The 22,819-nt window shown below is 36.3% G+C and overlaps 4 protein-coding genes across 6 annotated transcripts; all 4 read right to left on the bottom strand.

The window, feature by feature from the left end:
• LOC18588567 (peroxiredoxin-2B) lies at positions 538–2,253 on the bottom strand. Its single transcript, XM_007013053.2, has 3 exons — positions 1,904–2,253; positions 1,703–1,782; positions 538–952 (listed from the first exon to the last, which is right to left on the bottom strand). Exons 1-3 carry the CDS (start codon positions 2,056–2,058, stop codon positions 699–701), a joined length of 489 nt encoding a protein of 162 aa, XP_007013115.2. The 5' UTR covers positions 2,059–2,253; the 3' UTR covers positions 538–698.
• LOC18588566 lies at positions 4,865–8,442 on the bottom strand. Of its 3 annotated transcripts, none has more exons than XR_001929163.1 (4): positions 8,222–8,442; positions 7,663–8,133; positions 6,573–7,295; positions 4,865–6,173 (listed from the first exon to the last, which is right to left on the bottom strand). XR_001929163.1 is itself a non-coding variant. In XM_018126562.1 (3 exons), exons 1-3 carry the CDS (start codon positions 8,309–8,311, stop codon positions 6,627–6,629), a joined length of 1,230 nt encoding a protein of 409 aa, XP_017982051.1. In that variant the 5' UTR covers positions 8,312–8,442; the 3' UTR covers positions 4,865–6,626. The 3 variants fall into 3 exon arrangements, 1 of the variants encoding a protein (XP_017982051.1); XR_001929164.1 differs by having other exon boundaries at positions 4,865–5,293; XM_018126562.1 differs by having other exon boundaries at positions 4,865–7,295.
• Positions 8,745–17,693, bottom strand: LOC18588565 (putative E3 ubiquitin-protein ligase LIN). The gene is made up of 15 exons (XM_018127374.1): positions 15,979–17,693; positions 14,210–14,428; positions 14,031–14,116; positions 12,790–13,947; positions 12,564–12,708; positions 12,130–12,387; positions 11,690–11,996; positions 11,267–11,391; positions 11,065–11,181; positions 10,309–10,440; positions 10,113–10,235; positions 9,850–9,960; positions 9,589–9,735; positions 9,238–9,483; positions 8,745–9,105 (listed from the first exon to the last, which is right to left on the bottom strand). Exons 1-15 carry the CDS (start codon positions 16,786–16,788, stop codon positions 9,088–9,090), a joined length of 4,002 nt encoding a protein of 1,333 aa, XP_017982863.1. The 5' UTR covers positions 16,789–17,693; the 3' UTR covers positions 8,745–9,087.
• Positions 17,797–20,675, bottom strand: LOC18588563 (bark storage protein A). Its single transcript, XM_007013049.2, has 5 exons — positions 20,282–20,675; positions 20,130–20,197; positions 19,874–20,029; positions 18,474–18,725; positions 17,797–18,359 (listed from the first exon to the last, which is right to left on the bottom strand). Exons 1-5 carry the CDS (start codon positions 20,508–20,510, stop codon positions 18,021–18,023), a joined length of 1,044 nt encoding a protein of 347 aa, XP_007013111.2. The 5' UTR covers positions 20,511–20,675; the 3' UTR covers positions 17,797–18,020.

The raw sequence follows: 22,819 nt of genomic DNA, 5'->3' as shown, positions 1-22,819 counted from the left end.
TTGCATTTTCATCTTTAGATGAACAACTCTCTCAAGAAGAGTAATCTAATTTTAGTTTCTGCAGAAGAATGGTAACGTATCTAATAAATAATCATTTCCTTGCTTCCTAGTTTCTACCCTCTAGCACAAGTCCTTTAACATGGAAGAGGCCCTGCTAAAATCTTGAATGTGCAAATGATCCAACTCCCCTTACACTCTTACACACCTAATTACCCCTATAGGGAATGCAACCATCTACCATTCAAACAGAGAAGCACTCTGAGAATTTGACTCGGTAGTTGGAGCCCTCAAGCATTTGACTTGGTAATTGATGCATGATTTCCCCACCCAAAGAGTAAGATTCGAATCTTCTCTTTCCCCCTCCTCCCCCACCCCCTCCCTCCTAAAGAAGATAGGAGAGAGAGAGAGAGAGTAACCAAACAGTTTCGATATATTTAGCTGCCAATTGATCATAGTTCTTGCAAGAGCATTTCCTCTTACCATGCCAATTACAGCATTGCATACAAGTATATAACATTCTCATCATGCCACATACAATGAAAGAAATTAAAGAAAGGTATCTGTTATTACCATAACCATCAAGTGCTACATATAACAATCCACATCCCAAGCCACTAGCATAAAGACAAAAGGATAGTTCAACAAGATGGCTAGGAATTTCAAAGCCAAAAGGACACACCTCTGTGGACAAAGCAAATCTAAAGAGCTTTAAGGATGTCATCGGCACTGGAGACGGTAAACTCTCCTCCAGATTCAACATTTGCAGCCTTCACCTTGAGGTCCTCGACCAAGAGAGCAAACCTCCTAGAACGAGTGCCAAGCCCCTTCTCGCCAAGGTCAAGCTCAAGACCAAGAGCATGGGTGTATTTTGCTGAACCATCAGCCAGAAATTTGACATCCTTGTTCTCTGGGTAAGTTTTGGCCCAAGCTTTCATCACAAAGGGGTCATTCACTGCAAATTCAATTCAATACTAAAGTCAGATTAAAGCAACTTTACGAATGCTACAAAACCAGAACTAAGTTTCCTTTACCTTCAAACACAACAAGATTGAAATTTTGTCAACCGTCTAAAGTCAAATCTGGTATTCACGTATCAAAAAGTGTAGAGTTTGCATTCTACTGCTTGCAATTTTTTGTTTTTTTATAAAATTTTTTTATGATTTCAAAGCAACAACTTTTCAAAGAGAATGTTCTCTAATGATATGTTATTCATATCAAGATAGGACCTTAATTCTATTGAGTCTTGACCATCAACCAAAAAACAAGGAAAGATAAATTTAAACTAAAAAAAAGAAGAAAATCAAAGCAGCAGAACAAAAAAAGATTTATTAGATTTCATGGAAAAACATTTCATAAGGCAAAACAACACACACTTTGTTTGATACTAAGATTGCTAATATTTGTTTCCTCAAAATTAGAGTGCAAATGTAAATACTAAAAACGAACAAATAACTAAAATAAAAGTTAAAATCGTGCATTTTGTAATGGAAAAACTGCATATTTCCTTTTATATACAAACTCAATCCTAATTTCTACTCTACGAACACTATTTTTTTTTATCAAGAAATGAAGATTCTATAACAATATATATCCTCAATCTGCGCTAAAAAATTTAGACTAATTTGATGCCTATTGAACATTAATTTAAAGTAAAACAGCAGACAAAAACAATATAAAGGAAAAATGAAAACTAAAAAGTTACCGCTGATGCAAATGATCTCATCAACACCCTTGAGTTTAAGCTCCTCAGCTTTCTCGATGAATCCAGGCACATGTTTCAAGCTGCGTCACACCAAATCAAAACCCTCCATTGAAATATCCGCTAAAAAATAATCAGCCACGTTGACGGGCAACAGACGGTTAAAATACGAGAGGAAGAAGAGAATTGTTTTCTTTTTTTTACCTGCAAGTGGGGGTAAAGGCACCGGGAACACCAAAAAGGATGACCTTTTTACCAGCAGCGAGTGAGTGTACGGACACCTCCTGGAGCTTATCCTCTGCGTCGAAGTAGGAGAGAGAACCGTCCGGAAGCACGTCTCCGACAGCAATCGGAGCCATTGGATAAAATCAACGGTGATGTTGTTAGTTTGGCAGATGAGGCACTTGATCGGATGGGACAAATGAAGGCTCCGATGAAATGAATCGAAATGTGAAAATAGTGTGAGAGTATTTATAGGGTTTTAGGACTTTGAGATCGTGATTTTTGGAAGAAGGTTCTATTAGCTGGATTTGAATTACTTTGAGATCCGCAAACCAAAATAGAGGGAGATAAAATCTATGCGATCCCATTTTATTGGTAAGGCAATAACGCTGTGCCACGTAATCAAAATTACATAAAAGTTTACTTAAACTAGCTGACCCTCCACGCCATCAAAGGATTGTTCCGCAGCATCCCTTATTTTTTAGTTTTACTCACACATGTGGCTAATTGGAGAATTCTTTTGGAAATCTTGTTAAGATTTAAAATTCAACTGATTTGACGAAGAGCTTATTTGACTTAATTTTTTTTAATTTAAAAATTATTATAAAAAATAATAATTTTTAAAATTAAGTTAAAGTTATTTAATAAAATTTTTTTAATAAATTTTTTTTTATAAGTTATAATGTTAGTTAAAATTATTATAAAAGGTATTTNATTTTGATTAAAATTATCATAAAGAGTATTTTTTTTAGAAGATAATATTATAATTATTTTAATAAATGAGAATATTTTTGAAATAAAAATAAATTTTTTTTTTGCATTTTTTGAAGAAGAGAAAAAAAACTTCTAATAAAAGCTTTTTCTGAAATTTTTTTTTAATTTTATTTTTTTAAAAAAATTATTTTTTTAAGAGTTTTTTAAAATTTTGTATTTAATCTGATTTTTACTTTTAAAAAATAAATAAATTGAAAAAAAAAATCAAACTAAACAAACACGAAATGTGAAAATCTCGTCGGCACTTCCTTTTAAAGATGCTATAAACACCTTTTTGATGAGGTTGACTTGCGCTTGGGCGTGGCGCTGCTGACCGTGTCTAAGGTCGGCTCGAACCACCGATTCAAATCCTCCAAAAAAGGAAAGCCTGCTTATGGACAATGGCATTCTTTGTTTAAACGAAGACCAAATAGTATACAAGCACTTCTTTATTTTTGGGTGGGGTAGGTCAATTGATAATTGGTCAAAAAATTAAGAAATTTCTGTATTATAATATTTTTTTTAAATTTAGTCATTTTATTTAAATTTGTAATATTTTAATTTTTTTTATTTTTAAATTTATTTTAATTTAATCTTTTTAATATTTTTAATTTAAATTGATTATTACAGTGTTGACAAAGCATTGATATAACATTAAATATTGACATGACATATAAAATAAATTTAAATTACTGATGTGATATTACCATGTCAATATATCAAAGTAACATAACAATATCACATCACACTTTGAATTTTTGTTATTGACGTGGTAGTGTCTTGGCTTATGGACACGCTAATGTGGCAATGATCAATATTTGATGTTACATCAACGTTAACGTTAACACCATAACAATCAATTTAAAAGGAAAATGTTAAAGTGAGTTTAAGTTGCTAATGTGATACTATTACGTCAACGTGTCAGTGTGACGTGACAATGCCACATAGCACTTTGAGTTATGATTGCTGACATGATAGTGTCACGTCATGTTGACACGTTGATTTGGTAGTACCACGTTCAACAACCTAAACCCACTTTATATGCCAGATCAATATTTACAGTGTCACGCAAATGTTGATGTCAACACTATAACAATTAATTTAAAATAAAAATATTAAAAGAACTAAATAATACTCTTTTTTTACACTGATTAAAGATGAACTTAGATAAAATAATTTATAATTAAAGCATTTTTTAAAATAAATTGTACTTATTCTTAATTAAATAAGTATGCATCGAGGATTGTTCAACCAACGACCAGCATGGGACAGGTCATGTTTCTCCCATTTGGTTGTTTTGCCAAGATTTCAATTGATTTTTATCGTGTACAAGAGATGTGCCGCTTGCTGACTATTTCTTGAGAGTTGAAGCGGTCAAGAAACGCTTATGAAAGTGGAGTAATTTCACATCGTGTATGGGCTTTTCTAAGCTGTTACGTTTAGATTCTCGATCAATTATTCCATTCACAATGGTCAAAATCTCCAGGTCCTCCATTGAGTCAAAGCCGGAAAAGGAGAAATCACTTACCCTGCTTGGAAAAGCTATATGGCAAAAGGAAGAATAATAGATGAAATAAAGGAACTATTGTCTGTCTCTTCATTTTTCAGATTCAAGGTTCTCTTCTCCATATAATTATAAAGAAATTCATTGTCTCCCCATTTAATATATAGATTTTAAGTTTCTAGGTTTGGACTAGCCTAACATAAGCCTTTACCATAAAGAGGATGTTCCAATTTTCAAATTCTCTCCTTATATAGTAATCTAAAAAGAACCAAAAAATAAAAATTTTCGCTGTTAGATATTAACCAGTGAGAAATTTCTTTATGTACAACTTATTGCTTCTATTGTAATTGCCGAATGTCCAGATCAACACCAAACCAAACACAATTGGGAATTCCTTAAACTCGTCCACCTTTTCATCTTTTTCACCTTTTTCCTTAGTATTCTTGACAAGATTCACAAGAATATGGATCTGTGGCAGTCAATTGAAACCTGCCTGGTGGTGAAGGTGATCAACTTGAATCTCTTCTACTTATCTGACCAAGTAGAGATTCAATGTTTCCAAGGCCCCCAACCATCAAAGCCTTGAGTTTATCTCAAGGTTTCTGATCGGGCAAACTTTATTAAGAAACTAAAGGTGCGCTGAAGGAAAATAATACAAAATCATTCTTAGGCAACCAACTTGAATCAGTAAAATGTAAAAGTTTTGCTTTATCTGACATTAATGGAATCTAGATATGAGTACCAAGGACCAAATAGACAAAAACTTTAACAAAATAACTGAAAATGCTTTTTGAAGCATAAACTGACCAATTAATACATATCATACAAGCCATTTTATTATAATATCATCAATGACTATGTCTACCTTGGTTTCTTCGTTGCTGTATTGAGCTTTTAACCTTTAGGATAGTCATATCCATCAGAATCCTATTGTGGCAAACGTTAGGTGATTGATCTTACATGCTGCCACGTGGACTTGGGGAATGCTAAATGAGCACTTGTTTGTCTTTTACACATAGGGAAGAACTCAAGGAGAACATGACAATCGAAAAGATCATGAGTCCTATTGGCACTCTGAAGACCACAACTCATCCAGCTTCAATCTTCAATATAAACTACATCAGTAATAAAATCATAATTGCAATTCCAACCAAAGCATAATACCAGTTGAAGCAGCTGATGAAGAGCCCCTCAATTTAAGGGTGTTAGGATTGCCAAAACGATGCAACATGGTCAACCAACAAGCCTTAGTGCCAGCAGCTCCTATAGGAGTAAGAATAAATGACAATATAAAAGCACCAGCTGGGCTGGTTTTGGAGACATACAACAACTTATTATTTGGTGGTTGCAATCTGGATATGGAGGTCTAGTTTGTTATTGTGTTGCTGTTAAGTTTCAACTGTCATTGTTCCCCAAAAGGGACAAAATGTTGTAAAATGTATCATAAAAACAATTAAGAAAGAACATGATGTGGGTGCTAGCTAGAATTATAAGTTAATAATCCCATGCAGGGTAATCAATAACAAGTTACAAAGCAAATAGAAAGAGGAAATCATGCATGTGATGAGTAGCATTTCACATTATGTGTTTCCAATACCCAGATTAAAATTCCTCAAGCAACAAGGTAAAGCAAAAACATAGTATCTGGACATGTATCTCCATAAAAATATATAGTAACTTTCAACCAGAGATTTTGTTTTTCCCTATAAGCATGTGAAATTGCATGCATTAATTGTTTCCAGCAAATTGACACTAAAAAGCTGCATTACCTTAAAGTTGGTTCCAAGCACACTATTAAGTCCTTTGAGACAAAGATGTGATTTCTTCAGAGTACATAAGTAAAGATAGATACCTCTGAACATAATCCCACATATTGTGTTCTGCCGAACCCTAATCAATGAGGAACTTTAGCAAATAGCTTTCTGAAAAAAGACTAATGACTGATCCTGGTGAAATTAGATGAACCTGATCCAAGTACGAACCAACAAAGAAAGGCTCCCAGAACAGGAAAGAAATTTCAAATGGCTGATCAAATGAACAATATATTTGTTCCTATAGAATTGAATATTTGATATTCATCAAGTGCAAGATCATATATGCTTGAATGCTCATGATTACAAGCTTCTCAAATGTCTCATTTTCTTTTTCACCATTTTCTCAGATGTCTCATTAGCATAACAAATAAAACTTGAAAAGTCATGACATTATCCTGACGGTAACTTGCATGTGTGATTGCATAGAAATCTCAACACCCATATGGAGTCCATCAAGAAAAGCATGTTCTTATCTAAGACTGGAAAAGGCAATGGCTCCAACAAGTTGGCAAAATTAGACTACTGAATCATTTTATCGAAGACTGTAATATGCTTAAAATAGATATTTCAAATCATATACCTGAAGAGAAAACTGAACTTCCCCAAAGCATATGACTTTCCAGAAAGGTGGTAATCAGAGGGACCAGTTAGACTGAAGCATAAGAGCCAGGGTTCTGGAATTTCCATCTACGACATAAGCAACGCCTGGCTTCAAGTTAAATCTCTTACCCAGGTTAAATTTTATATAGGATTCAATCTGAAACTTGTCCCAGTTTCCTGGAACTTCAACAATCCCACCAAGACTCATACCCCAACCAAATACATCTTCAGAAAAATCAGTCAAATTAACAGCCCATTGTAAATGTTTTGAATTTGTTTGTTTCATCTCAATCCAACCTGCAAGTCTTTTGTATTCATCAAGTTCTGACTCCAACTTTAGGGCAATAGACCCAGTTTCCAGGATGTTTGTCGTAAAAGGTGGAGAAGATGCTTCAATTATTGTATCAGCATCTTCAAGATGTCTTGAAAAACCAATTGGCATAGCAAAGGCTCCAAGGCGGACATTACGACTTGCTAATTTAGGCCCTCGGTGAAGGCCTAAGAATGAGAATTTCAATCCTATTGGAAGCTGACAAACAACTTGAACAAAAGTACTACAGCAATGTTCATATCTCATCCCAGAGACAGATTGAGCCAGCGAAGCAATGATATTTGACTTTCTCACTGTCATCCCAATTGCACCTCCATTATGCTGATGCAACAGGGGTGGCCCAAATGATAAATCAGTGAGGCCCTTTTCCTCCTAGACAACAAAACAGAAATTCCAGGTTAGTGCCGAAAAGAGTTTGAGACAATAACTAAAAGTTCACATCATTATGGAGTCTGATCGGTAATAACAGTAAAATTCATGCAAATAGATGCAACTCGATAAAATGGAATGCGCAGAACCATACAGCAAGAACACATAGTTTGCACAATTTAGTTAAAACACTTCTCCACAGTTATAAGTTCATAAATAATTTACAAGCCAGACCCTACAAGACATCTATGTCAATGGTTAAAACTTGAGATTCCAGGTCTCAAGTTCGAATCTTAGGAATAGTTGCGAGGCTTACAGAAAGCGGAAGAACTACCTCACCTTATGTAATCCAAGGTCTAGTGGATTGTACCTGAAGGGAAATGTCGGAGGCAACATCGAAATCTCGAAACTGAGCTCCAAATGGAATTGCGATAGCAGAAAACCAATCACCAGCATTTGCTTTGTAAAACAACTTAGACAGCGAAAGTGGAGTTCCATATACATCATCATCAGTACTTGTATCCCTTTTCTGATTAGCCACGAACTCAACCCCAACAGAATCTTTATCCCGAACAGTTGTCTCAAATCTAAACCTGGAACCAACCCCAGTTCTGATTCCTGCCCGTCCAACCCCATCCCAATGTTCCTCGTCGACATTAGACATTAACAATACGGCCCCAAGAAGATCAACTTCACCCCTCAAATGGGTACTTGATTCTTGGAACGGGTTCCCCTTTGATGTTCTGTAAAGTGAAAGTAAACGTTCGACTTTGTCTTGTCGGTCTCGGAGTTTCATCAGGTCAGAAAAAGATTCTCGCTGAAGCCGCTTCAGGATTTCAATCTTTAAAACAAAAAAAAATGGTTAAAATTAGGAAAAGAAATCGACAGAGAAAGAGATTACAAAAATGAAAAGAAAAAAAGATAAATACCGGACTGCTGCGAGATGAAGATTCGCGGCCCTTAACAAAGCCTTTAACGAAACCTTTTAGCTTCCCCACTGCTGAAGTTATGCAATCCATTTCCTCGAAGGTTTTTGTGGGTTTTTGATGAAGGGATTGCTGGAAATGTTAAGTCAGGGTTTTACCTTCTCTATTTGAAAAGCGGGAGCGGCAAGGTTTGTTTTGTGAGCTTGGTGGATTAACAATTACTACAAATTTATTATTTGACCTCGATAAATTCCCATAATTTAGAATGAAGAAAAAGAATAAGCATCAGTTACTGCCGATCTCAAAATTTACTATGTGGAACTTAGATCAGAATGAGACACGTACCAATCGGTCCACATAATATAATAGGAGTGGGAGGACTCAGAAAAAAGAAAGGGCCATAGATTAATTAAGAAAATGAGTTTTGGGCTTGGACATCGAGTGGGAGCAGCTCTGTATGTATATTGCGAGCTGGAGAATGGAGATAATCGCAAATAATTTTTTAACTTATTAATGCGATTTACCTTTAGTAAATGAGAATATCTGTCGTAAAAAGTCGTAAAAGAGTAATACATGGTTAAGTCATAGCATTACAATGAACAATTTTGTTTCATCTTATATACAATTGTCAAGAATGAAGTCTGAAAATGAGGACTCTTTTTGTTTTTGTTTTCTTCTTTTTCTACTTTTTCCAGGTACCCAAAATGGTTTTTTGAACGGTGCAAAACGTATCTTAAATTAGCAATCAAGTCCATTTGTAGGCTGCAAAAGAATGTTCAGTGGAATTATTATCTCTTCCAAATTGTTATGTCATCAAATCAATGTGCTCTCTCCATCATTTACAGCTTCCTTTCTCCTTTCCTGCTTTTCTAACTCAATCCCCATGCCTGCAGAGTAAACAAGCTTTGACAGTTAACTATCACGGCATATCATTCAATTTTAGTGAATGTTTGAAGGTTGGATGAGGCATGCATCAAATCTGTTGAAGATAAAGAGCAAAGGAAATTTTTTTTGTTTACCTGAATTCTGCCATCAGAGGTTCCGATAACTAAAACTTCTTCATTAGCATCAAGAGTCATGCATAGAACTTTACTATTAGTTCCAGTTTGCAGTATTTCAATTCTAGTATGTTTTTTCTGATCCCAAACTTCCACAATTCCTCCTCTGCATCCCAAGTATATCAGCTCTGAGCTTAGTGCCATGGACCTCACTTCTGAAGTAGTTGGCAGTGATCCTACCATACTATAATTTGCAGCGCTCCAAATCTTTGCAGGAAAAACAAATGAAAGGTAAAAAGGAAGAAAAAGTCATTGTTTGTCACCAAAATGAAGAAGATCTAAAGGGAAGTATAGCCAAAAAGAAAAAGAAACCTTCACAGCCACTCCATCTAAGGGAGGGCTGGCTGAATATATCAGTCCATTGTGAACTTGGAGGGCATGGACAGGATGTGCTTTGCCTAGTAATTTTCTAGAACCACTTTGAATGGTACTGAGCGTTCCTGACGCCAAATCAAGTTCCTGAAAATCAAAATTCTTGGATTAGGAATTTAGGATTTCAAATGACTGAAAAAAATGAAAATCAAATTCCAGAGAAGCTTCCAGCTTTTAATTTTGTCAAAGAAAACCCGATACCTGGATACTGTTATCATGGCATCCACAATACAATCTTCCATGTACAAGAGCCAAGCACTTGATGTATTTGTTTTGATTCAATAGTTTTGATTGTCCATTCCATGCGTGAACCTGCAAGGTGTAGAATAAAAAAATTTTAATTTCAGTTTTACATTCAAGTACCCTTTTCAGCTGCAGAAAGCTAAGAAAATACAGCTACTCCTTGTGGAATGAAGCGTGAAATGATACCCAGCACAGAGAAGAAGAGTTAATTGATCTGATACCTTGACACCAGCTCCTTGCGGAATGAAGCAGGAAATGCTGTTGGCAACAACTAAGTTATGAACCTGATCCTTCATATCATGTACTTGTACACAATGTATTAGTTCATCGCCAATGGACCAGACCTGCTCATCGCAAACAAAATGTATCAGTGTCGCCATTGAGTTGATGTAATCTGGAAGAAGCATAAGAGCATACCCTTGCAGTTTTATCAAGTGAACCACTATATAATCTTTCCCCAGATTGTAGAATATACAAGCTTGTAACTGGCTTGGAATGTTCTCTAATTTCTTGGACAAGATGAAGAATGCTGCCTCTACCAGTCCAGACCTTCAACATTTTGACAGAATAGTGAAACTCAAATTTCATAACTTTCTACATCAAGTACAGTTTCAGCTAGAATAAAGTAGCAGTTCAAAAAGCAGTCTTAATGTGTTCATGCTTGAGTGCTTTAGTTTATCATATATAGGGCCAAGATTCTACTTTACAGTCAGGTGAGATAATCACCTGGATCAGTGCCAAACTTGTATCATCAGTTAAGGGCTGCAATTTCTCCATAAATAAATTCCACATAGGAGGAGTGGCCAAAAAAATTTCAAATAGGAGAAGTGGCTGGATAAACCAATTGAATACTACCCCTCATTCATTGAAAGCTCATATACATATTGGTGAAACCCTTTCTAAGCATGCTTGTATACCACCATTTAGAACATAAGGAGCAGGACTTCAGGAATGGGAAAACTGCAAGTTGTTTTCGTCCAAACAGGATGCAAATGCAATTTCTTTTTTAACATTTATATGGTATAGAATCTGACATATGTCCATATAGTTGAATATCCTATGTATGTTTATGTACAATAAAATTTAACATTAACTGTCGTGCAATAAAATTGGTACAATTACCAAATAGTCAGTGTGAGGATTGTGAAATATAACATCAGAACAGAGCGTTACCTTGATAGTTCCATCTGAATGGCCTGAAAAGATCTTGTCTTTGAAACTAACCATTGACAATACTTCTCCATTCTCACTGGAGTCTACTTGAATTAGTTCTTTATGATTCCACATGTCCTGCAGCACGACAGAAATAGACAATTTCACTTAGATACCTCTTCTTCTTCTGGAATCATAACAATCAGAAGTTTAACAAACTTACAGCACTGGACTCTTGTCCTTCAGAGAGAACTTTGATAATTTCGAATGCCAAGGGGGACGATTTCCTAAGCTCTCTTAGACCTTTCAAAATGTCCTTCATATAGGAAGCCAGATCACGCAGTCCTTCTGAAATTCAGATAATCATCCATTGTTAGCCAACTTCATAGCTAAATTTGCAAATAGATCTGAGCGATGAACTGGTGTATAATTTCCCGTTACAGGAAATTTGCTATAATTTATTACTCTATCCACTAAATGCTATGAAAAATAGGTCATGATTGTTATCCTGTTGGCACCAAAGACAGCCACAAGATGAGAAGAAAAGAATAAATGGATTTCAAGCTCAAAGAGATACCTCAGAGCATTTTTGTGCATCTTTTAAGCATGTATGCATCAATTTTTTACTTCAAAAATTAGAACCTACCAGGGTCATGAATGAAGCTTTTGAGAGCCAACAGGGAAAGAGTTCTGTCTTCAATGTCCTTCGCAGTCTTGAATATCGATATAAAGCGCTTGAGTAGGCAGACTCGAGCTGCTCCTCTTATTCCTGTGTCTGGAATAACACTGAGCATGTGTACAAGCCATGTTGCTGCCACAAAGCACGCTGAACATAGCTCTGCAGATCTGCTCTTCAGCCCTTCTGCTAAAGCTTCAAAGAGCAGACCAAATTCATGACTTACTAAAACAAATGCCATTTTTCTTTCCCAAGCATCAGCTGCCTTCTCTTCTTGCTATTGATGCCATTGCCCATCGTCAAAAAAAAAAAATGAAAAACATGTAATAGCTTCAGTATTGTAAAGTAGCAAAAAAGGCAAGCAGCATTGATGATCAACAACCAGTTTGCACTTTTTCGAGAAGACTCACAGATATATCTTCAAATTTTCCAGGATTGTTGTGTAACTGCTCCATCCGCATGAGGTTTCTGTAATTTTTCTCAAGTCCGGCACGTTTTAGAAGAAAAGGCCGTGTAAGGGGCTTCCCAGAGCCAGTGAACCTCCCCTGCAGTGATACAATTGTCTCCGCAGCTGCAATTTGAGCAGCAGGGAATTCTGAATTTCTGAGGCATGAAATGAGAGTATCTATTGCCTCTTCACGGTATATACTCATCTTTCTTGGCTCAACCTAAAAAGCAAGATATACTATTAATAGCTTAATGCTATCATCTTAGGAGATGTAACCATCTAAGCAATTGAGAAAGATTATTGAAGCCAATTACTGCATGAAATAAACAAATCCTAGAATCCATAGACACAGATTTCTCATATATTAAATTCTGGAGGGAAATTTTAGGTCCAAACCAGAAGATCAAGTTGGAGTAGGAGACCCGCCACAATAGGACATTGGTCTTGGAGCGCTGTCTGTAAATAAACAAGGAGACTGTGCATTGTACTAAAAGCACCTTCATCCCTGATGACGTTGAGAACTTGCTCGTTGAATGTCCTCCTGGAGAAAACCAAATATTGGAAATTCATTCATGCAGGCATGCGACAATAATGTATATTGACTATCACAAAGATAATATACCTGTGTAATTTGACTAACTCATAAAAAAAGTAAACTATCTCAAATCGTTCTTCACCGCTTGTGCCCAAGAAGCTTTCTAAAACTGGAGCCAACTGAGCTTTATCAGCTATGATGTTTCTGCATTTACCATCTTCCTGTATGCATCTTCGTAGGATACCAACTGCAGCAATCCTCTCAACTGCCCATTCAGCTTCCAAGCTGCTGACAATACTTTCAATCACTTTTGAAGAAACAATTATATTGATAATTGAAGATGCAACATTCTCTTCATTGCTCTGAAGAATTTGTCGCAATAAGAGAACAGAAGCTGTTTTTGGCTTCATACACATTTTAAGCATATCATCATCTCTCTTCTTTATAATTGCTAGGAGGGACTCCACCACATCCATCGCTACTAGGCCAGTGGTTGAAGGTTGTAACAGATATATCAGCACAACCGCCTCCTCCAACCCTTCCTTAAATAGAGCCACAATACGTTCTACATCAGAGTCAACTCGGGTAAGTGTATGGATCACAGCATCGTCTCTTGACCCCAGTTCACACAGGAGAAAAAAAGTGGCTTTCAACACTTGGAGGTCGACAGAATTGAACAGGATCTCCACAAACCCATTGATTACTGGAGGTTTTGAGAGCATAGTTAGAATATCTGGCTCTATATTCATGTCTTGCCAGAACCTCTCCATTTGGAGGACAGCCCTTTCAGACTCCTTCAGAATTTCAGACATACAAAGATTGGTAATCGCTTGGCGTAACTCATTAATAGTTCTATCCATGGTGGCTTGGCTTATGACGCTATTAGGGGAAGTTGCAGGAACTATTGACTTGACCATTGGCTTAGATTCTATATCTTGATGGTTCTCAGACTGATGTGGGACTGGACCTGGATTCTTTTCTTGCCAGCTTCCTATGAGCCTCTTGAGGACATAATTTGTTTTCGGCAGCTGAGTGCTTTGTAGATTCTGGCGGGTAATTGGACATGTTGAGTTTCCTCGATCCAGCCATTCCTGGATTGCTCTGCGCTCATATGTCTGACCTGTCTCAAGGGTGACTGGATCATCAAATATATGGCTTGTGATGGGGCATACAAAATCCTTAGGAGGTGTATGTTTCCCACTACCAGGGGGGTTACCATTATCTGCCATTAGATAATCCAGGGAGCTGATAGATAGCAGGAAGAATCCAAATATCAGAAAGTGAAGTACACAATGCAAAGATGATTACTAATTTTCTGTATTACATACCGACTGGAATCAGCAAAAACAGGCTGCTTTTGTTTTTGTGTTAGGCTCTTTCCATTTTCCAACAATGCAATTTCTCTGTTGTTTTCCTACAAGAGACAAACACAATATTTCAAAACTAGAATACCTGCATAGTTGGACCAGTCAGGGTGGAGATTTTTTTTCTTGTTTGTATCGGTTACCTCCATCTCGGCTTCAGGTTCCGAGGAACAAGAGTTGGCCTCGGAAATAGACTCCAGTTCAGAATCAGAATTCAAATTGGACGATGTTGTCAATGTCCTGGAATTTTGTTTTTTGAGGATCTTTACAGAGACTCTCTGAGGAAAAAATGGAGATTTGGATGTGCTGCTGCTGCTGCTACTATAAAATTCAACTGACCTTTCTCCTTCAGCCCATATTGGCTGCAGGAATTGAAGCGAAAGTCATTGACCTTGAATAGCAAGCAGGACTAAACTAAGAATAGTCAAAGTGAATCCAGAGAATTGTTCTTTCACACAGAAAGGTAAGCATCCATTAACCAAAAATATACAACGATAGCCCACTTGTGCAATAGCTGTAGCCCCTATATGCTGTGCAGAAGAGATCATAATGATAACATTTTAAAACAACAAAAATCATGGGCATAATTACAAACCATTTTCTTCAAGTTGGAAGTTGAAACCTTGGAATAATCCAATTGATATGATACAGAAAAAATTATAAAAAAAAAAAAAAATCATGGAAGGCTGATTTAGTTATTGGAAAAATGTAGCAATCAGATGATTTTATGTTGAAATCTATTAATGATTAGTTGTTGTAAGAATTAAATTACAAAAGATTAGTGGCCCACTATTTATCAATAGAAATTCCTGAAGAGCTCTTTCAATCTAATTTGCAAAGACACATTATTAAGGCTGTCTGGATCTAATTAACCGCTTTTAACCATATTATTTGCAGACTAAAGATGCTTTCAGAGGGTCCACTGCCTCTGGTCCAGCTCCCGGAAGGTGTGAGGCACACCAACACCAACACAAGAATAATTCCTTATTTATATATGTATAAATGTATGTGTGTATTCTTCCTTTTGTTTTGTATACTATTCTCTTTGTTTGACAGATTCAAAGATAATCTACCAAACACACACAGTGGAGAAGAATTTCAAGCACAAGAGAAAACACGCGGTTAATAGATTTATATGAATAACTGAAACATGGAACAGAAAGTGTCAACCCGATTTCACCGCAGGAGATCCTCGAGATAGGAACAACTGCAGTGAATGGTAATTATACTAGGCAAAAAAATTTTGACCGTTGAAGAAGTAGAGCTGTCAACTAGTAAGGTAGATATTATTTTTTAAGACTCTATTATTTGATAAAATATTTAAATTTGATAAACACTCAATTAAATTTTTTTAATTTTTACTCAAACTCCGTATCTAAATATGTTAGACGCTACTTGTTAAATATCCATACTCATTTAATATCTAATTAAAATAAATTTAAAATTATTTTTATGTATATTATTGGTGAAAATTAAAGTAATAAATTAAAATTAATTTATAAAAAATAAATTAAAGTTTAAAATTATAATTAAAATAACTAATGAATTTTAGTATGCATTACATTAATTATAAAAAATTTATAAACAAAAATAATATATATAAATCTAAAATTTAATATTAAAAATTATAATTTATTATCGACTTCGAGCAGTGAATATCCTAAAATCACTACCCGATCAGCTTACCCCAATTTGTGAACTCTATCCAAATCTGATCATCTTGATGTAACTTAATCGAGCACACATTATCCCACCCGATTATAACCTACCACCCTTACTCAAAAGAGGTAATTTAGGCGAAGCAATTCAAGTATAATTATGTAACTACAACTATCGTGAGTAGGTCATGCACATTAATAACAAGAAAAGGAAATTCAACTGAAGAAGAAACTATTAAAAGCTGCAGCATTACATTATACCGTCCGTTTTTCAGTCCAAGTTCCTTGGTTTTGATGTTCTTATCTTCCTGGTAGTAGTCTAGTTCTTCATCTTTCTCTGTTTGTTTCAAAACCAAAGCCGGTGGACTAATCAATCTGTTTCCATCATCACTATTTTCTAAAACCTCTTTGAAATACTTAACAAGAACCCTGCAATTTTCATCAAGAACCTCTTCATAATTTCTTTCCAATTCCTTGAGCTCTAAAGCTTGATCACCACTCATTTTCGATAACAGTTTCGAGCATGGAACGACCACGGATACATCACATATGGAATAATCATCAGCATCATGATTCACATTTGGTGATAAAGATGATAAAATGGTTGATCTTTGTTCATTGAACCATTGAAGAACAGGCAGAAAATAAACGAGAAAGAGGTCCTCGAAAAGAGTAGGTGCTAGTTCTGATCGAGCCAATGAAGGGTCAAGATAAAAAACTTGTAGGAGACTGAGGGAGGATTTGATGGGTTGGTTGGAGAGAGAGTAAATGAGGGATAGAAGGAAAGAGGAGAAAGTGGCTTCAGGATAGGAAAGGAGGAGCTTTTGAGCAACGCGGAGAGAGGAGGATTGGATGGAGGCATTAGAGGCGGAAACGGCGTTTTCTAGAGTTTCAGCTGCGAGGTTTAAGGGTTTGAGAGTGAGTTGATCAGAGGGCAAAAGTTTGCGGCGAAGGGTCGAGAGAATGCGGTGGCGGAGCTCAGATTGTGAAAGGATTTCGGAGGTGAAGGCGGTGGTGTGATGCAGGATTCGGGATGATGTAGTGGCAGTGGCCGCGGTGGTCATGGCGGTGCAGTGTTGCTACTGCCTAATGGAAGCGGTTGGTGTTAACTGTCAAGTAAAAAGTTCCGAGAGAGGTTTTCGGTGTAGGGTTTTTGAGGGACTGAAGATGAAACGTAGGCCGGAAGGGAGACGATTGTAACGGAAATACCCAATTTTTGGGCTGGCGCGAAGACTATGGGACGGCTCATCTAAATGACCGACCAGTCCTCCTTCGTCTTGCTGGAAATTTTAGAACTATCACGAAAAGGGCTTTAACAACATTTCCGCTGAAGATGTTAAAAAGGTAATTTAACAAAATCGAACTTTAGCGGCGAATTGAATCCTTTGATAGATGATGCAAATCGAAGAAAAGACAAGTAAGACGAGCCCCACTTGCCGACCAGGCCGGCCTCGCTGAAACGCGCTTCTGGCTTACTGAGACTGCTTCCAAAGTGGGCTATGCCCAGTTTCCTTGCAGGTGCAACAGGTTCTTCCATTTGTCGTCAGGTTTTCCTTATGATCAAAGCAGGACACTTGGAATTCTAGATGTGGCCATCCCTTTGCTGAATTGGCCTCCTAAAAATGGATTAAGATTCCATGGAATGCCTGCTATATCTTTCAAACCTGTAGCCATTGATATGGACATAGCTATGCACTATGAATGATAAATTATATTCAGCTGGGACGGGACAATATATTCTTAGCCCCACTTTCTTGTATGTTTTCTTGCCTCAGTGGGCTGAGCCGATTATACACAGTGCATTTTCATAGATTAGTTCAAGTTCAATTAAATAAAGATTTGGTCATACCAAAAAATGAAGACGTATTGGATTGACAACTTGCAGCAAATTTTGATTGATGTGAAATCAACTTGTCATCTTCGCAGCTTACTTGTACCCTCGAACATTAGTATCTGCCCTTATATTCATTCACTTTATTGCCTTGCCTGTAATACGGAATTGGAAGTAGAGGATATAATCCTTCTGCCAATTTTGTTGAGGCAACCCTTTAAAGATCAGAGAAGCTCTAGACTTCTAGAAAAGCTTCAGCTAGATGTTCATAATTATTCATGCAAACAGGTCTAAGCAAAAGGAAATATGAAAAACTAGCGTTTCAAACCAATGTTATCAAATACAAATGAGACCCAACGCTCACAAGGGTGTTGGAACTTACATAATTGTACTAGTAACTATCAAAATCCAAATTAGAATTTTAAAAATCCAAACAGGATGTCTTAGAAGAAAAGGTGCATATACTCATGAAGACAATAGGGAAATGAATCCAAGCAGAACACTGACTGAATTTTGGGCCGCCAAAGTGGCAAACACAGCAGCTTCATTTGACAAGGCAGAACCCCCGCCAGCTAAATCAGACAAGGATCTAAATGCAATAAAAGGCATCTTTTGTTGGTGACAGACCAGAGCAATTGCAGCGGTCTCCATGTCGATTGCAGTTGCATTGAACTTGGAGTATAAGAATTCTCGATAAGCTCTATTGTCCGTAAAGACATTAGCGCTGATCCCTCTTTTTACTCTCACCACCATTGGATTTCTTGGTAAGCAAGTTGTATTAACGCATCTACCAAGGCTCAAACCCTGTTTCAAAAAATTGAAATCAGAATCTACTGAAAGAATGTGCTTGTCTTTTTTTAACCAAACATGCAGTCAAGACAGAAATATAATGGATCTTTTGGGATGCATTTAATTTACCTGAACTCTTTCTGCAATGGCAAAGTAATGCTTGTTGACTGGAACCCAAAAGGCATGCTGCCTCTGCTCAGGAATTCCATTCACTGGAAATATTTCTTCAGGCTGATACCAAACATTGTTGAGGAGGTTCTCTGAAGACTTACTGCATTCTGTGCCATTGTTGTAATCTGAAAACTTAAGGTAACCGATTTTTCTGGTGTAGTCTCCATTGGATTCTAAAGCTAGCTCATCCTCAGGTCCATCTCCATACCTCTTTAAACATTAATTAATTGTAAAAGGAAGATTATAAGGAACTGGTCAATGTATAATTTTAATAATTAAAAGGAAAGACAAGATTTCTGGCCTCTTAAGGCACGATAATATATATATAGAAGGTTTTGTATCTATAGTTTGCACTTCTCAAACAAAAGACCTTTTTGATCTTTCTTATTGCAAACAAGAAATTCTTGAAATGGAAGAAAAAATTAGTGCATTGCAATTGATTGCACTCCCAATGGATCCCACACATGTGATTCCAATGGTTTTTGTAGTAACTTTTGGAAAACCAGGTAACATGTCTGCAAGATCCATACACAAAGCAATCTAAAATGTCTACTACGAAATAATAAGGGGTAAATTGATCGGTACGCATGCAGCATGTATCAAAACTCGTTTGGCGTGGTGGAATAGGGCAAAATACTCAAGTGGAGACTTTTCCATTAATGATTTTCTTCTTATACCGAAATGTCTGATTCAGGGAAACAATTACAAGGCTATTACTAGGAGCAGGTAATTTCATGGACACCACCACCTGCTGGTAGTTTTAAGTTAACGGGGATGGATCAGTGTTGGGTAAACCAGGCCCGGCAGGCGTTTTTAGGGTTGAGAATGGAATTGTGAAGGTTGTTTTCCCCAAATCCATAGGGGGGGATAGACTCAAACTTCTCCGAGTTCCTAGCTACTTGAGAGGCCCCCTTGTTTGTGGCTGACATCTGCTAATTCACATACATTGATCATTAAAGGCGATTCAGCCAATGCAGTTTTATGGGCAAATAATCCTGATGAAACTCCTTGGCGTTTGAAAATCTTGTCCAATCATGTAGTGAGAAACTGGAAACAAATTTTCAAGTTCAAGTGATTAAAATTCCTCTAGAGTGCAAATCTCTAGCAGATGCCCTTGCCAGGGAAGGGGTGAATAGGCCCAAGGACTTGGTAGGATGGCTGTGAACAGGGGACTTCATGTGGGCAGTGATGATAAATCTCTTTGATAAACAAGAACCAGTATAAGGGTTCAATGATGGAATCTGGCATTAAGTTACCCTTCAAAGCTGAAAATCCAATAATCTTTAATGCTAAATATATCACCATATCACATAGATCATTGGGGGTAGGGAGGAGGAAAAAATAAGAAGTTCTAGTACCTGCCAATTCCAAAGACCTGTATGAGCCCAATATTGAGGGATGGTTACATCTCCAATTTGAAGCTGAGGATTTGCATTTCCTGCTACTCCATAGTGCAGAACTCCTTTCACCTTGAATAGGCTGAGCAGCAATTGTGTAGCTATACCTGCATTTAGCTATAAAAATTCCAGGGGAAGAATCAATAACATCGAGCAACCAACAAGATAGAGAAATATTAAAAAAAAAAAAAACAGGGAGGATCCAAAATTCACGTACCATGCTTAACCCTGTCATGACAATAATAACCTTTTCATTTTTCAAGCGCCCGATTCGAAACCTCCTCCCTGGACAAACAGAGTCATTGGTTTAATCTACATATAATTTAAAATTTAACCCAGAAAATGCCATGACAAAGAAATTTCATGTACCTGAAAAATCCAAGTAAGGAAGCTCGAGATCGGCCACAAAACTACCAGATTGCATGAGAGGATTCATCTCAAAGGAATTTGGCACTATTATACCTAAGTATGGACCCTCCTCGTTTATTCTACTGATCTTGCTCAAAGTGGAAGAAGAAACTGCACCATAGACTCCATTGCTACCAAACCCCAAAACAAGAACAACCAGAAGCAACACCATTCTCAAGCACAACACCATTTCTTCAGAGTCAACGCTCACTTTTGTATGCTTCACATCTCCATAAACATGGAAATATATGTATATATATATGCTTCACGTTTCATATACTGACTTACATGTTTGGATACAAAATGCTGAATTCCCACGGTTTAAATTATTTCCATGATTAAATAGAAAGTCAAGAATGGACAAATTGTTTTGTCGACAACCAAACATTGGAGGATGAGATATGAGGATAGTACTCGTAACGTAGTGAAGGAAAGGAAAGAAGAGTTGCGCTGGTAAGTGGGTCCCTACTGCCTAGCCGTATAAGTTCAACTATTAGAATATGGGGACCTGGTGTGATGTAAACATGATCTCGTGTAATTCAAGTTAGGTTGGCTGGCTTGGCTGCTGCTTGTTACTCGTTAGGCTTGCAAACCGGGCTGGAATCAGGAATCCGGAAGCAAATTGTAAATTCATTTTAATTTTTTTATAAAAAAAGAAAAGAAAATTCAAAGTTGACTCATTAAATAAAGAATACGTACACTTACGATCCAACAAAATAATTAAGCGTATTAAATTCATTTAAATCTTAAACTTATTATTGTAACATACTACACTTGAACATTTAATGTACTGAGTCCATGGCTCATCCTCATCTCAAATTGCAGATAATCGCTCCACGTCGGTCCAAATCAGGCTCATGGTGTTCAATGGGAAACTGCCCTATACGCCAATCTGGTCGTCTATGGAAACTTTATCAAAATGAAATTTGCGTCAAGTAAAGAAAGAAAACTAATGTATCCAAAAAAATACCAAACTTTTCAACTGAATTATGTATATATTTTGGATACTGACTATACCCATCTATTGACATATAAAAGAGTTTGATGAAAATGAACTTCTTCTACTTTATCTTCAGAATAGTCATCAAATAACATAATAATATATCCTGATCAAGATAAAGAAAAAGAGATTATTGATATTTGCAGTCTGCAGAAGGAGTAGAGAAGTCTAACTGTTGGATCATAAAGCCCACTGACAACATCAACGTTTCCAAGGCAACCCTCAACACTATGTGGCCCAGAAGAAAATTAAGAAGAAAAAAATCATGGCCCAAAACATAATGGGCCAGGGTTTCTCATTCTAGGTCTGTTATAAAGGTTGAATTGACGTTACAAGATTCAAATCCAAGTATTATACAAGGTTCGGTTATACAATGAGCGAGATTGGAACTTTATTTTATTTAACATTGTCAGTTTTTATATAGAAAACCAATTAACACACACATATATATTGCAAAATATGTTAATTAGTTATGATAATTTTTGGGTTTTTCATGACTAATTAAGTTTAAGAATGGGATATAGATTGAAATTTGGAGGGAAAGTTTGAGCCACATGGGCTCATTAATTTAATGCCTTCGTCACTGTTACTATTTTATTCAAAATCCAAGTAATTCATCATATAGGAAGAGCAGTTATCAAATAATGATCAAACTGGTGGTAGTTTTATTTTTAAAGAGAAAGTGATAATATGCATTAATGAGCTATACATTAGTCCAAGTCACGTCTCTAGAAAGCATTAAAATCAAATGTGCATTAAGAAAACCTTATTAAGATATCCTTATTCTTTTTTCTTTTTTTTTTTATTTGAGAATAGAATATTCCAATCGCATTATTTAAGTAAGAGATATATGCAATTATTATATATCCTAAATTCCTAATTTGCAAGCAATATTTCCAGCAGAATTGTTTGGTTTTGGTAGGGTTGCATATATTTTTAGTAGGAAATACGTATGGGACACCATTATTGTGCTTGTACTCGTACTAGGGGGCGAAAGAAAGACATTAATTCTTTAGGGAAAAAAAAGAAAAGAAAAGGAAGATTTAGCTAGCTTTGCTTGGAGTAGTGGGGTTGGTGACATTGCAAACCATGCCAAACAAATAACATCATATTGACATGAAATGCATGCGCCACATGGGACAGAATCATTGACACATGACACGTGTCACATCTTGAACATTGATGTTAGAACCAATAAAAATACTTATGATTTGTGGGTTGAATTGATGACATATATAGGGGTGTTGCATCTTGCACGTAAATTGGAGTATGATGTAATTTCCTTCTTGTTAGAATCTTATATAAAAAAAATACGCACGTGGGACTCTTGTCACCATATATTTTTTGAGACATTTTCCATGAAAGGGCTCGGAAAAAAGGAAGAAAAAATAATTTTATCGAAGTCTAATATTGGTAAACTCTAGGATTTATTATCTTAAAACCTGAATTCCTTAATTTGGCTTATATAGTTATATATATATGCTTAAAATTAATATCAA

Source organism: Theobroma cacao, chromosome 9 (genome assembly GCF_000208745.1).
Source record: "Theobroma cacao cultivar B97-61/B2 chromosome 9, Criollo_cocoa_genome_V2, whole genome shotgun sequence".
Classification (NCBI taxonomy): Eukaryota; Viridiplantae; Streptophyta; class Magnoliopsida; order Malvales; family Malvaceae; genus Theobroma; species Theobroma cacao.
The sequence above is the reverse complement of the archived record's forward strand: the minus strand, read 5'-3'. Positions and strand labels throughout refer to the sequence as shown.

Excerpts from the sequence above, each read along its gene's own strand:
- LOC18588567 (XM_007013053.2), bottom strand. The coding sequence starts at position 2,058 with ATGGCTCCGATTGCTGTCGGAGACGTGCTTCCGGACGGTTCTCTCTCC. Across the intron at positions 1,783-1,903 it reads GCCTTTACCCCCACTTGCAG|CTTGAAACATGTGCCTGGAT; the intron begins GTAAAAAAAAGA and ends GGTGTGACGCAG. Across the intron at positions 953-1,702 it reads TGAGATCATTTGCATCAGCG|TGAATGACCCCTTTGTGATG; the intron begins GTAACTTTTTAG and ends TTGAATTTGCAG.
- LOC18588566 (XM_018126562.1), bottom strand. The coding sequence starts at position 8,311 with ATGGATTGCATAACTTCAGCAGTGGGGAAGCTAAAAGGTTTCGTTAAA. Across the intron at positions 8,134-8,221 it reads CTTCATCTCGCAGCAGTCCG|ATTGAAATCCTGAAGCGGCT; the intron begins GTATTTATCTTT and ends TTTGTTTTAAAG. Across the intron at positions 7,296-7,662 it reads CCTCCGACATTTCCCTTCAG|GAGGAAAAGGGCCTCACTGA; the intron begins GTACAATCCACT and ends TTTGTTGTCTAG.
- LOC18588565 (XM_018127374.1), bottom strand. The coding sequence starts at position 16,788 with ATGACCACCGCGGCCACTGCCACTACATCATCCCGAATCCTGCATCAC. Across the intron at positions 14,429-15,978 it reads TGAAAAACGGACGGTATAAT|CCAATATGGGCTGAAGGAGA; the intron begins GTAATGCTGCAG and ends CAATTCCTGCAG. Across the intron at positions 12,388-12,563 it reads TACTCCAACTTGATCTTCTG|GTTGAGCCAAGAAAGATGAG; the intron begins GTTTGGACCTAA and ends CTTGCTTTTTAG.
- LOC18588563 (XM_007013049.2), bottom strand. The coding sequence starts at position 20,510 with ATGGTGTTGTGCTTGAGAATGGTGTTGCTTCTGGTTGTTCTTGTTTTG. Across the intron at positions 20,198-20,281 it reads TCCTTACTTGGATTTTTCAG|GGAGGAGGTTTCGAATCGGG; the intron begins GTACATGAAATT and ends CTGTTTGTCCAG. Across the intron at positions 18,360-18,473 it reads CCATTGCAGAAAGAGTTCAG|GGTTTGAGCCTTGGTAGATG; the intron begins GTAAATTAAATG and ends TTTTTGAAACAG.